The sequence below is a fragment of the Engystomops pustulosus genome, chromosome 4, assembly GCF_040894005.1.
Source record: "Engystomops pustulosus chromosome 4, aEngPut4.maternal, whole genome shotgun sequence".
Lineage (NCBI taxonomy): Eukaryota > Metazoa > Chordata > Amphibia > Anura > Leptodactylidae > Engystomops > Engystomops pustulosus.
In genome coordinates this window covers 150,400,244-150,414,203 of record NC_092414.1, presented here as the reverse complement: position 1 = coordinate 150,414,203, position 13,960 = coordinate 150,400,244, and the positions used below count along the sequence as shown (strand labels likewise).

The 13,960-nt window shown below is 38.8% G+C and overlaps 1 protein-coding gene and 1 long non-coding RNA gene across 4 annotated transcripts in view; one reads left to right on the top strand and one right to left on the bottom strand.

Annotated features, from left to right (window-relative positions):
• THSD4 (thrombospondin type 1 domain containing 4) overlaps positions 1–13,960 on the bottom strand; it is a 450,024-nt gene that overhangs the window by 70,125 nt on the left and 365,939 nt on the right. For both annotated transcript variants that reach the window (XM_072148083.1, XM_072148084.1), the window contains one exon: positions 8,703–8,907. In XM_072148083.1, the coding sequence (XP_072004184.1) occupies positions 8,703–8,907 (205 nt within the window). The remainder of the gene's footprint in view (positions 1–8,702; positions 8,908–13,960) is intronic.
• LOC140127412 (uncharacterized) overlaps positions 1–13,960 on the top strand; it is a 157,103-nt gene that overhangs the window by 22,674 nt on the left and 120,469 nt on the right. The window lies entirely within an intron of this gene.

Genomic DNA, 13,960 nt, shown 5'->3' with positions numbered 1-13,960 from the left:
AAGTATAAGTTTACAACAGAGAAAAATGTGCCATTGAAGAACACGGTGAGCAGGACAGAGACACCGGGGAGCAGCACAGAGACATCGGGGCAGCGGCAGCACGGAGACATCGGGGCAGCGGCAGCACGGAGACATCGGGGCAGCGGCAGCACCGAGACATCGGGGCAGCGGCAGCACCGAGACATCGGGGCAGCGGCAGCACCGAGACATCGGGGCAGCGGCAGCACCGAGACATCGGGGCAGCGGCAGCACCGAGACATCGGGGCAGCGGCAGCACCGAGACATCGGGGCAGCACAGAGACATCGGGGCAGGGGCAGCACGGAGACATCGGGGCAGCGGCAGCATGGAGACATCGGGGCAGCGGTAGCACGGAGACATCGGGGCAGTGGCAGCACAGAGACATCGGGGCAGCGGCAGCACGGAGACATCGGGGCAGCACGGAGACATGGGGCAGCACGGAGACATTGGGGCAGCAGCAGCACAGAGACATTGGGGCAGCACGGAGACATCGGGGCAGCGGCAGCACGGAGACATCAGGGCAGCGGAAGCACGGAAACATTGGGGCAGTGGCAGCACAGAGACATCGGGGCAGCATGGAGACATCGGGGCAGCGGCAGCACGGAGACATCGGGGCAGCAGGGAGACATCGGGGCAGCACGGAGACATCGGGGCAGCGGCAGAGAGATCGGGGAGACTTCAGTGGAAGAAGAGGAGCGGATCGCAGGACAGCGTATCTCCCAACAAGTAAGCAGATGTGCCGAACATCTGCAATCTATTCTTCACTGTGTTTTTCACTGCGTTTTTCACTTAAATGAGCCTGTGTTCACTATTTTTATTCTATTCTTCACAGTTTTTCACATCTGCTAACTTGTCGGGAGATAATATACGGAACAGTGAAGAATAGATTGCAGATGTTTGTACACATCTGCTAACTTATGAGAAGACATTCTTTTTCAATTAAATAACACATTTTATTCCCGAACCATGGTCCCTTTGAAAAATGCTCGAGTCTCCCATTGACTTCAATGGGACTCGTTATTCGAGACGAGCACTCGAGCATCTGGAAAAGTTCGTCTGGAATAATGAGCTCTCGAGCATTTTAGTGCTCGCTCATCTTTAGTAGGTGATAATAAATATGCTGCATCTTTAGACTTCTCTGCTTAATTTAGACCACATATTTTTTGTTTTCTTTTCGGCAACAAATCTTAAGGGCTCTTTAAGTACAAGAAGATGTATATTCCACTTTCCCTTGTTGAGTAAGCTGCACCCCTTTCCTAAACTCATGCCCCTTGTCAGTAGTGGTTCTAAAAGTGTCTAACAGTATTAGTTAATGTGAAATTCATATATTCCTAATTTTTGGTGTAAATTAATGAAGTGACACATCTACTACATTAAATTACTCAGGATTCATGTAATTCCAATGAACCTTCCTGCAATTCTGGTCCCTTATTTAATTTATATATTTTTTATTTCAAATTGTTATATTAAATTTTTTAACTATATAAGCATACAGTAACCCAGAATCATAAGATATGTACAGTTCCAATTTCAGTCTGACATTAAGTTACTACAGACTTCTAACATTGTTATTAAAAAATAAGCTAAACCTAAGCAGAGAAAAACAGTAGGATACATTTTATCACAAGGTTACTGGTTAGACTGGTTCTAATGAAGTGATTTATAAGTACTTAACCAAAGAACAAAAGGGAACAATATGAGACCAAGAGGTATGAAGGGGTCCAGAGGGCTCAGAGATCAGGGTTTGAGGTAGGGGCTGATAGCCCAGCTTGACCATTGCTTATTAAAATGAGATATAGAGTTACTTCAGTAAGCCATGGCTTTTTCAAAGGCATACAACCCTACACGCAAACATAGAGGTATTTCCCTTTTCTACAACCTAATCAACAACATAACTTTACTGCAACTAACAACCTGTATGCTTAAATCAAACATTGACTTGGGTAAGCATATCAATATATACGTGGTGTACAGCACTTTGACGCATTTACTCCATCTTTTGATGTACAACCTGCCAAGAAATGGCTCTGAAAAATATATACAAGATGAAGCTATACCCTCTCGCGCCTATACCTAATATTTTGGTTGTCCTCTCCGCTGTGCTGAAGAGGGTACAGATCCAGAGGTTCTCTGACAGGGCCGCATCTGCCATGAGGCGAGATGAAAATCTCGCCTCAGGCGGCAGAATGCGGGTCCCTTTAAAGGGTGGCGAAATTTGCCGCTCTAAAGTCGGCGATTCGGGCGTCCATTAAAGCTCGAATCACCCACCAGCTAAATAAATCGCGCCTGTCTCTTTAAGACACAGGCGCGATTTATATGCGGAGTGACGCAGCGCCTTTCCGGCAGCTGCGCGCTCCGTCCTAAGCAGTGACACAGGCGTCATGACGTCATGCGCCTGTGTCACTGTGCGGAGCCGCGGCACACAGGAAGACCGGAGTGAAGGCCACGTGAAGACCGGAGCCGCACCGAGGGAGCAGCTGCCTGCAGCCGGTGAGTATGATTTTATTATTTTTCATGTACTTTAATTAAATGTGGGGAGGTTTCATGTTATACTGGGAGGGGGGGTACTATATAGGGCTAGAAAACGTTTAATACTGGGGGATGGGGGGACGCTATAGATATCATATGGGGCCATAATTATTTTATACTAAGGGGGGGGGTGCTATATGTATTATTTGGGGCCATACTTATCTTATACTAGGGGGGGGGATGCTATATGTATTATTTGGGGCCATAATTATCTTATACTAGGGGGGGGGGATGCTATATGTATTATTTGGGGCCATAATTATTTTATACTAGGGGGGGGGATGCTATATATATTATTTGGGGCCATAATTATTTTATACTAGGGGGGGGATACTATATATATTATTTGGGGCCATAATTATTTTATACTAGGGGGGGGATGCTATATATATTATTTGGGGCCATAATTATTTTATACTAAGGGGGGGGGGGTGCTATATGTATTATTTGGGGCCATAATTATTTTATACTAGGGGGAGGGGATGCTATATTTTATTTGGGGATTTGGGGCTATAATTATTTTATACTGGGGGGATGCTATATATATTATTTGGGGCCATAATTATTTTATACTAGGGGGGGGATGCTATATATATTATTTGGGGCCATAATTATTTTATACTGGGGGGGGGATGCTATATATATTATTTGGGGCCATAATTATTTTATACTAGGGGGGGTGCTATATGTATTATTTGGGGCCATAATTATTTTATACTAGGGGGAGGGGATGCTATATTTTATTTGGGGATTTGGGGCTATAATTATTTTATACTGGGGGGATGCTATATATATTATTTGGGGCCATAATTATTTTATACTAGGGGGGGGGGGATGCTATATATATTATTTGGGGCCATAATTATTTTATACTAGGGGGGGGGAAGCTATATATATTATTTGGGGCCATAATTATTTTATACTAGGGGGGGGGGGTGCTATATGTATTATTTGGGGCCATAATTATTTTATAATAGGGGGGGGGATGCTATATATATTATTTGGGGCCATAATTATTTTATACTAGGGGGGGGATACTATATATATTATTTGGGGCCATAATTATTTTATACTAGGGGGGGATGCTATATATATTATTTGGGGCCATAATTATTTTATACTAAGGGGGGGGGGTGCTATATGTATTATTTATTACTTATATATCACTAAGCTGGGGGCTGTATATGGGATACAGTATATTACTAAGCTGGGGCTGTATATGGAGTACAGTATATCACTAAGCTGGGGGCTGTATATGGGATACAGTATATTACTAAGCTGGGGCTGTATATGGAGTACAGTATATCACTAAGCTGGGGGCTGTATATGGGATACAGTATATTACTAAGCTGGGGGGCTGTATATGGGATACAGTATATTACTAAGCTGGGGCTGTATATGGGATACAGTATATCACTAAGCTGGGGGGCTGTATATGGGGTACAGTATATTACTAAGCTGGGAGGGGACAGTATATGGGGTACAGTATATTACTAAGCTGGGGGGGATGTATATGGGATACAGTATATTACTAAGCTGGGGGGGGGACTGGGGTATAGTATATTACTAAGCTGGGGGGATGTATATGGGATACAGTATATTACTAAGCTGGGAGGGGACTGTATATGGGGTACAGTATATTACTAAGCTGGGGGGATGTATATGGGGTACAGTATATTACTAAGCTGGGGGGATGTATATGGGATACAGTATATTGCTAAGCTGGGGGATGTATATGGGATACAGTATATTACTAAGCTGGGGGGCTGTATATGGGGTACAGTATATTACTAAGCTGGGGGATGTATATGGGATACAGTATATTACTAAGCTGGGGGATGTATATGGGATACAGTATATTACTAAGCTGGGGGATGTATATGGGATACAGTATATTACTAAGCTGGGGGGCTGTATATGGGGTACAGTATATTACTAAGCTGGGGGATGTATATGGGATACAGTATATTACTAAGCTGGGGGATGTATATGGGATACAGTATATTACTAAGCTGGGGGGATGTATATGGGATACAGTATATTACTAAGCTGGGGGATGTATATGTGGGGAAAGATTTTATTTAAGCTGTAGGGGATCTGTATATGGGAGCTGTATATAATTTAATTGGGTGGTGAATAACGAGGCCTTTAAATATATGAGAGCAGGGATATTGAAGGGATGTGTTATATGTGGGGAGAGTGCGGTCAGTTGTGTTGTGAGGGGTATATATTATTTAGGAGCGCAGTGTTGTTATCCAGGAGACTTCATACTGTAAGTGACTGTGGTATTTTTAGGGACGCCGGGTGGAGATGCTGCACGGAGCTGAAGATATCCGGCCGTGAATTCACCTTTGATACGTCATGGATTGGAGAACCTGGAATAAAGTCCTCCTGATGGAAGAGATTGTCATCTATAAGGTACTAGATTCCACTAATGCCTCTCAGATCCTGTAGTCAGTCACACAGTGTCAGGGAGCTGTCTGTAGGGTTGTTAGTAAAGTTTAAGGATTTACTTAACAGGGAGCGGGGGGGGGGGCAGCATTTTAATATTCGCCTCAGGCAGCAAATATGCTAGAATCGGCCCTGTTCTCTGTTATACATTGTCTGGAAACGTAATTGTATTCTTGCCCTCTAGAAAGAAGAAGAAAGATTCATCCACACCCTATGCTAATCCAGTATACAACTGGCTCTTCTATTTGTAGGTCTTGACAAATAATCTCCACCAAAATAATCATGACTAGACACTAGTGATCTCCACATTGCCTTCAAATCTCCAAAGCAAATGAAGCGGTTAACTCTACATATGCGTTTGAGTTTATATCTAAATCCTACTTCAGTAAATCATCAGCACTATAACTCTATGTGAGGTCCAGTTGCGCATTGACATCTGAACCTTTCACACTAGAACAATTAGAGGCAGTAATTGGTCCTTCTAGTGCTAATCATTCTTGCCAAAACGTGCACCTCTCTATGCTCTGGCACAACACCTGGGCTGTATAAAAATTTGCAGCCTCATTTAAAAAAACCGTACTAAATACTTATTGCCATTTTACACTATACATGCTTTGCTGTGTCACATTTTCAAATTGATATTAGTGGTTGTGCAGTGCCCATAATTACTGGATAAAAACTGTAATACTGTACTGTGTCACATGTGCATTAAAGGGGTTGTCCACTTTCAGACAATATTTGACATAAGGAAACGTTATACAAGTTTCCTATACACTTTCTGTATCAATTTCTCACTGTTTTCTAGATCTCTGCTTGCTGTCCTGCTATAGGATGCTTTTAGTTTACTTCCAGTGGACAGAAATCTGTCTATGTGATGGACACGCATGTACGTGAGCTGTTATTATCACAGAGAGTAAAAGGAGCTCAATGATAATAACTGTGCATGCACCTTTTATAGCAGGGCAGCAAGCAGAGATCTAGAAAACTGAGATATTGATACAGAAAGTATATTGGAAAATTGTATAACTTTTTTTTACACAATCAAATCATATGAAATATTTGCTGAAAATAGACAACCACTTTAATAATAGTAGTTCTGCTCACTGCCCAAAAATACAAAAAATTGGGATGTCCCAGACTGCAATGATCAGTTATAAGGTGTCTGTATTGAAGTTTTGTTGATAATCCTTGGTCCAAAAACAGCAAAAAATTTTGAAAATCCAATGGTCACAGGGACAAAAAGAAAAATTTTGTCTGGAGCTACAATTATAAAATATACAGTTCCGACTTACATACAAATTCATCTTAAGAACAAACCTAAAGAACCTATCTTGTACGTAACGCAGGGACTGCCTGCAGTTCATTGCAATGTCACAAAAGGGCAGTGTTATAATGAGACAGTATAATCTCACAGTGTGACGTAACAATGGGGTGTTCTATTGTGATGTCAAAATATGATAATGTCACAAAGGAGCATTATGATTTCACAATGGGATGTGATGTCCATTGCAATGCATTGTGATGTCACTTTGGGTCACTGTCTCAATCAAGTATAGTCACATTTGACATAGTTAAAAATGTAATGGCACAATGACATTTTGATGTCAAAGTAGATGTCACAGTAGAACATTATCACTAAGGGACATTCTGATGCTATAATGGAGTTTTGTCACTATGAAGCACTGTCCCAATGGGGAATTATGTCACAATGAGGCACTGCGATATCATACTAGGGGAATGTGATATGGGATAACACCCTAATCAGGGTCAAGCTCTTTATTATCACTATTCCGCCTGCATGCAGCTTAGTGAGTAATTTTTGTGAGCCCTGAACAGCCACATAAATACCTATATTATAATCCACAACTCTCCTTATTGAAAGGATGTAGATTTGTCATTTGATATGTATGTGTTTGGTATGCGCTTGTTCTTGGCAATACACATTAATTAAGCATTATGGTTTGTACAGCGCTATGGAATTTGATGGCACTATATAAATAAAGATTATTATTATTATTATTATTATTATTATGAAGATTTGCCAATTTGTAAGTGTGTTTCCCAACTTTCTGAAGACAGTTAATACTATACCTATACTATATATATCTCCATTCTTATTGAGCACATGAATGCTCTGATGTACTGAGATTGCGTCTTTATGGGGATCAGGGGAATAGCAATTAACTGAACAACTTGTTTATGGGAAGCTCAAATCAATTGTTGCTATTTCTCTTCTCTCCCTCGACATCTGCAACTATATCTGTTATACGCAAGCAATGCTATCTTAGACTCTTTCATTGTGGCTGGTGTCAATCCAATCTATCCATCTTACCCTTTAAAGAAAAAATAGTTTCTTCACCTTTCCTTTTTCATCATACTTCTTATAGTGTTCAATCGTATTCAATCTCTTATTTTGGAAGCTGTATTCATCACCATACTGCTATTATCTCTAAGTTTTCTGATCTGTACATACAAGTATCACAATACCTTTCCTATCTGAAGCAAAAAAAGCTGAAGCAATATAGAGTTAATGTTCTAAAATTACTGCATATCTCCATTGTATTTCCTATGTTCTATCTCAACCATGACAAGCCCAAGTCTAATAACACATTTTAATACAGTGCAGTACAGTACAACTGCAATGTTAATCTTTGAACAATAAAAAGTAAAAAAAAAAAAAAATTACCCTCTAAAATCTATAGAATCAATAGGGTTTATCTGGAGATATATTTAAAGATAAAATGAAAATTTGATTTTTATATAACTGAAGTTAAAATAAAAAAATTATCTTACATAAGTTCCATCATAAAGAATATAAAAATCTAGCAAATGTTAGGTTTTTCTTTCTTCCTCCATCAGAAGGCTGGAGAATGATTTACAACAGTCTGCTATCTGCTTCAACCTCTCAGACTCCCCAAACAAACATTGTAGACAAAGAGTGAAAAACGGGAGGGGTTGCTGCTCCCTGCTCACCGGGGTGGTAGGAGTGGGAGGTCATATGACAGGTTATCTGTGTGTTTAGCAGAGATGAGTGTGTTCAGTGCAGTGGATACATCTCATACACAGAATAGTGTGTATATGTCTCCTACACATTATAGTAAGGTACAAGATCTCCCATCTCCCTATCAGTCCCACCACCTAAGTCTATGATTGTAGAGAACTTTCTCTGTCTCTCTTTTCACCTCATGCTTCACTCCCATCCTCCACCTTGTACTCACAATACAGAGAAGCTATTAACGGTTAGTGCTCACACAGCATTACACTTCATGTTATTATTTTACTTCTGATTTCTACTACTTATTACATGTTCCATGATCCTTCATGTTATGAAAACTTCCAGGTTATTCACCATAGACTTCATGTATGTACACTATGCAGTGTATAGTGGATTTACTTGTAGGAATCTCACTAAATTTGCTGCTAAATCACTAATGGGATTAGGTATCATGTGAGCAGAGTGAATTGGACACAGCTTCAGGGCAAATACAGAAAGAGGTTAGTACCACCCACTTCACCACTGGGGAGAAGATGTTTGTCACACTTTCTGAACACAAATTGCTATAACTTTGGAAAGAAAAAAGAACAGCACAATATGAACTTTGTTCTGTTAGTTTAAAAGGGGGAATCACATATGACAATTTGGTAAAATCATTATAACTTTGGATTTACACTTTAAGTCAAAGTATAATGAAACATAACTTACCCAAGTAATTGTTGCTTTTTGTCATCTCTGTAACATTGATTTTGGTTGCCCCCTCTGGTATCTCCACAATTTTATGGTAGCCAATTTTAGTAAGAACATGCTTGAAGACACCTGATACAACCTTACAAACTGTGTTATCTCCTCCACAGACTCCACACTTGTCAACCACTTTGTCGGATCCTAAATAGTCATCACAGCCAATAATCTGTAAAAGATAAAATACACAATGTGTCAGACATAAACTAACTAATTTTACAATGGCTAAATCTATCCATCAGGAAGACTGTAACATAAAATAACATAGTTGTATTTCAGATAATGTTTTCGTTATAGTTCTGATTCCATGATTTAGTGCTTTAAAACGTAGATTCTTTTCACTTTAAGTGGATCTTCAGTTATAACTATGTAACCAGAGTGCTTTTTTTTCAGGGGACAGGTGGCTATAGACAAAGCACTGTAAATACCAAATATGTTTTTAAAACATTTCTGCGTAACATGGTGTTGAAACCTGTATGAAACTTAACCTGGCTTTCTGCCTCATTGTTAAGCCAAGTTCAATAGAGAAAAATTTCAAATGACACCTTCAGTCTGTTCTATAATATATTCACTGCGCTGCTTGTCACTTCTGGCTCCTGCTCCTCCCTCATTGCAGACAATCTCTCCCTCTGGCATCTTACTAGAAGGAGAGGATATGGGAGGGAGAGGATATGGGAGGGAGAGGATATGGGAGGGAGAGGATGTGGGAGGGAGAGGGATGGGCAAAATCCAGATGAGCAGTGAATATATTACAGAGCAGACGGAAGTTGTCATTTGAAATTTTTCTCTCTGGGACTCACGCTAAAGCATTTGGCATATACAGTATTTTGTCTATAGCAGCCTGTCCCCTTTTGTGACAGGTTTCCTTTAAGATCACATGAAGGTACTTGAAGGTAGTTGATACTGTACAGATATACAATACAAAGGCACAATACTATGGGCAAAAAAAAAATAATCCAAAACTTTGGATCCCAAATATTACAAAAGAGTATAAGAGGCTCAGATTACTATAAATAACAGACACTCTTCAAAATAGAGTAGTAACAGTAGAGTAGTAATCTTTATTGGGAGTAGTGAGTAACCAAATTGGTTTTGCTCATTTTGTGGTTTTTGATGAAGAGCTGCTGCATCTCAATGTGCTTCAGGATGTGAACAATATCTTTCAAATATTTTTTTTTACTACGTGTCGAAGTTTAATATTATCTACTCATACTTTGCATCTCCTATTAGTTGGCTTACTTTACGCCAGAAAAATAGGGCACAGTTTTGCTGGGTTAGCATTATTTTTTTAAGCACAGACTTTTTTGGCGCAAAGCCATACCCACATGCTAGTTGTAGAAGTGCCTGCAACCCTTTATAAATATGTTTTTTTAGTGAAAATTACAAAATAATTCTGCCATAAACATATTAATAAATCTCCCACCAAAGTGTTTGCTTCCTCAGGTCCAAACCAAAATTTGGTGTGGGAACTTGTGTAGCTAACAGGATATCTGGTACTTCAAGAAAGAACATTGTTAGGTCAGGTGCATTCCGTATATCCTGGCAGTGTGTTAACACAAAAAAAGTATTTTTTTCCCTATTTTATTGCCCTTCAAAATAATACAGACTCACTGTAGGTATAAATTACACCGTGATGTATCCAAATTATGGGCCTAGCAACAGGAGGAGGAAAACTTCAAAGTGGAAAAAAACTGAGAATATAACTGTCTATCAGCATGCAGTGATAAAAGGAGACAGCTTAGGTTTAATTTTAGCAAGGATGTTCTCTAAAATAAAAAAGAAGTAATCACAGAGAAGCACATAAGCATTTAACTTCCCTTTTCCAAGTATAGTTGTTCATGAGTACTAGGAATTGCTGTGCATCAGTCTTTACGCATGGTTCTTGGAAATCTGGTTTGTATTCTGGCATAGACGCCATTGCATTCTACACACAGCAATTTATTTTATGAAGATATTTTACTTAAATATTAATTCTCTTAAGTAAGTCTATGGGGGGAATTCATTAAGACTGGCATTTGGAATACCAGACTTAAAGTTCCCCTTGTTGGTGCTCTGTATTCACTAAGAATACTGGCGCAAACTCAACCAGTTCGGGCCTGTAGGCCAAGTCGGATCTGGCAGAGTTTTATGCTGTAGTCTCTGCCCACTTTACACCATGACACACCCAAAGCGGGGTGCAGGTCAGAGAAACCAGAAAACTGTCAGGGAAGGGGAGATTCATGTGCCTTCTCTGACAGAAAACGGAGAAGGAATAATACATTTCCCCCTAAGATGTCAGATGGAATATGCAGAATAAAGTACAATTGAAAGGTGATGATGCAGCTTTTAAATGACATTAGTTGCACAATTTTACTAATTTAATTAAGGCTCACATTGTTTCTTCTACAAAAGTTTGGGTGATGTCTTATGATAAATACTTTGCTGCTTTTTTAAACTATTTTTCTATATATAAATGAGACAGCAAAAACAGGGCTCAGCCATGTTTTCTCAATGTGTAAACATAGATCACGATCTATATTCACAGACAGACCTCAAAGAGACTGCAGGAAATAATGTGATACCTTCTTTAATTAATTTAGCATTAATGGTATATACTGAACCACATACAAGTAATTCCTCTCCATTCACAATGACAACTGGAAGAAGAGAAAACGATTAGAAGCTTGAGAATGGCATCTTCACCAGCTGGCATCCTGTGCATGAATGTGGCTATTGTTCCAAATAACACCAACGATTCTTCTCTATAGAATCACCCAGGTATTTGCTAGAGTAAATGCTTCTAATAGCTTGTGAAAAGGATATACTTTGCGTTTAATGGGGTGTATGTATCAGTACAATCAACTGGGACATTTAAAGTAAATATCATTTTTCAATTCCCTTTAACTTATTCCACACATAAGATCATCTAGGTAAATAGGAACACATGAGCTTCTTACTATAGAAAAATACAAACATACATAGGCATAACAATAATCACTGAAAACAACTTTCTTAACATGACTAGATAGATCTATACACACAATAACATATTAATGTATAACTGTGATCATTTGACAAGACATGACAATTATTTATTCAAAGCCACAGCAACCAATAATGCTTATATATGCTTTAGCATTATTATTTACCTACTCAATAAGACACCATCGTCTGGAACCCCTAAACCAAAGCATGAAGAATTAGCAATGACAGCCTAGGCAACCTCACATTCTATGCCAGAAACTACCTCATGCCCAGCAACCCCCCGCTGCTGGGATTTCATGTGCTCAGATACATACATTGGGTAGACGTTGCAAATTTAACAGGACCTTGAATGACATCACCCTTGTCACATGACGTGCAGAAAAGAGGCATGGGACATGAGGAGTAGATGGAAGGGGTCGGACGAGAAGGACACGCCCACTCTTATGCCAGGTAATATAAAATAAAGTTGATTTATGGGAATATAAGGGAAACAATTTTTAGCTAAAAGAAGGGTATCATTATTTTCAAATGGCTTTATGGGAACTTGTTACAAGATTTATTTGTGAAAATGTGCTGACAGGTTCCCTTTAACTCCTTAAGGATGCAGCTATTTCTTATTGATTTTTTGTTCCTCACCTTCAAAAGTCTACATCTTTTAAAATTGATGGGCTTCTTGTGGGATTGTTTTCACGTTCACTGCACGCTCCAAATAATACCTCTACTTTATTCTTTGGTTGAGTACAATCAAGGGGATACTAAATTCATAAAGGTTTAATTGCGTTTGTAATATATATTAAAAAATCTAAATCATTGCAAAAAAAAAATATTAAATTTTCACCATTTCACCAAAAATGAAATTTTACATTTGGAGTGGCATGTCGGACATTTCGGCACTATTTTCCATTACAGGGTTCAGCGCTAGGAATAACTGTTATTGTATTTTGATAGGCTGGACATTTTGGGACGCGGTAATACTTAACATGCTCAGGAATTTACTTATTTATTTTTAGATGAGTTCTAGGGAAAGGAGCATGATTTGAACTAGGTTTTATTACAACAATTTTTATATTTTTTAACTTTTTTAATTTTTATTTTATTTTACTATTTTTCAGATCTCCTAGGATACTTTAACCCTAGGTTGTATGATTGCTCCTACCATATACCACCATGCTACAGTTAATCTCACATTGTAATAGATCAGCTAACACGAGACAGCTTTGGGTCTTACAAAGATCCAAAGGCTGTCACGGTAACAGATTATTGCTCCCCGATAAGACTACGGGGAGGGACGATCTGAATAAAGATTGTGGGCTCCCACGTTGACAATCTGTTAATTGGGTCCTGCGGCAATCAATCGGTGGCTGTTTGCTGCAACATGTAATATGCATCAAACCCCATGTCTCTATGAAGAAAGCTCACTCGGTGAGACCTTTTTATATTTTTTTAACGCCCCATGTCATATATATACTGACAATTTTCCATTGTTATTGAGTTAACACATTTTTATTCTTTATAAAGAATTAAAAATAGAGTCTAATATCAAACTACTATGGCGTTTAGAGATATATAACCACAGAAAGTGCTCAAATGTTGGGCTCCACTAGAAGTCGTAGGCTCTCAGGCTACTGACACATATATCTTTATCAATCGCTGCAACTGTCTCCAGTCACCTCTTGAGATAAATAAAATCAAATAATGATACCTAAAATACTGATTCCAATTGCCTTGCCAGGTATATAATGAATTATTATACATTCAATGGATGCTTTTCTTTGATAAACATTCCATAAAAAACATATGCCTTTTCTCATACTTCAAGGAAAACTTAATGTTCATGGATATTTGCAGAAAAACAAAGGTGGACAAATCTATATTAGGTGCCTTGGCATGGGAAAAGTTAATAATGCCTTATAAAATCATTTCAACCCAAACCCAATCATCTAATTTAGTTCCTAACCATTATCTCCACACTGTATCAGCCAACATAAATTTTATGGAGATACAAATAGTAAAAATTTTTTATACATTTTATTAAAAAAAAATTATAAAGAAAATTTGCACAGTGACATTTACAATCACCAAATTTTGCACATTCACTCTCTGTGACTCAGGGAATATTATAGACTAGGGATGGAAAGGAAATATTTACCCTGCGCTTTCCAAAATATACTTATTAACCACCATCTACCAGCAGCATTGACTGCTGCTGTGGCAGTTAGCAACCAATCACAGATCAGCTTCTATTTTGCCACAGGTCA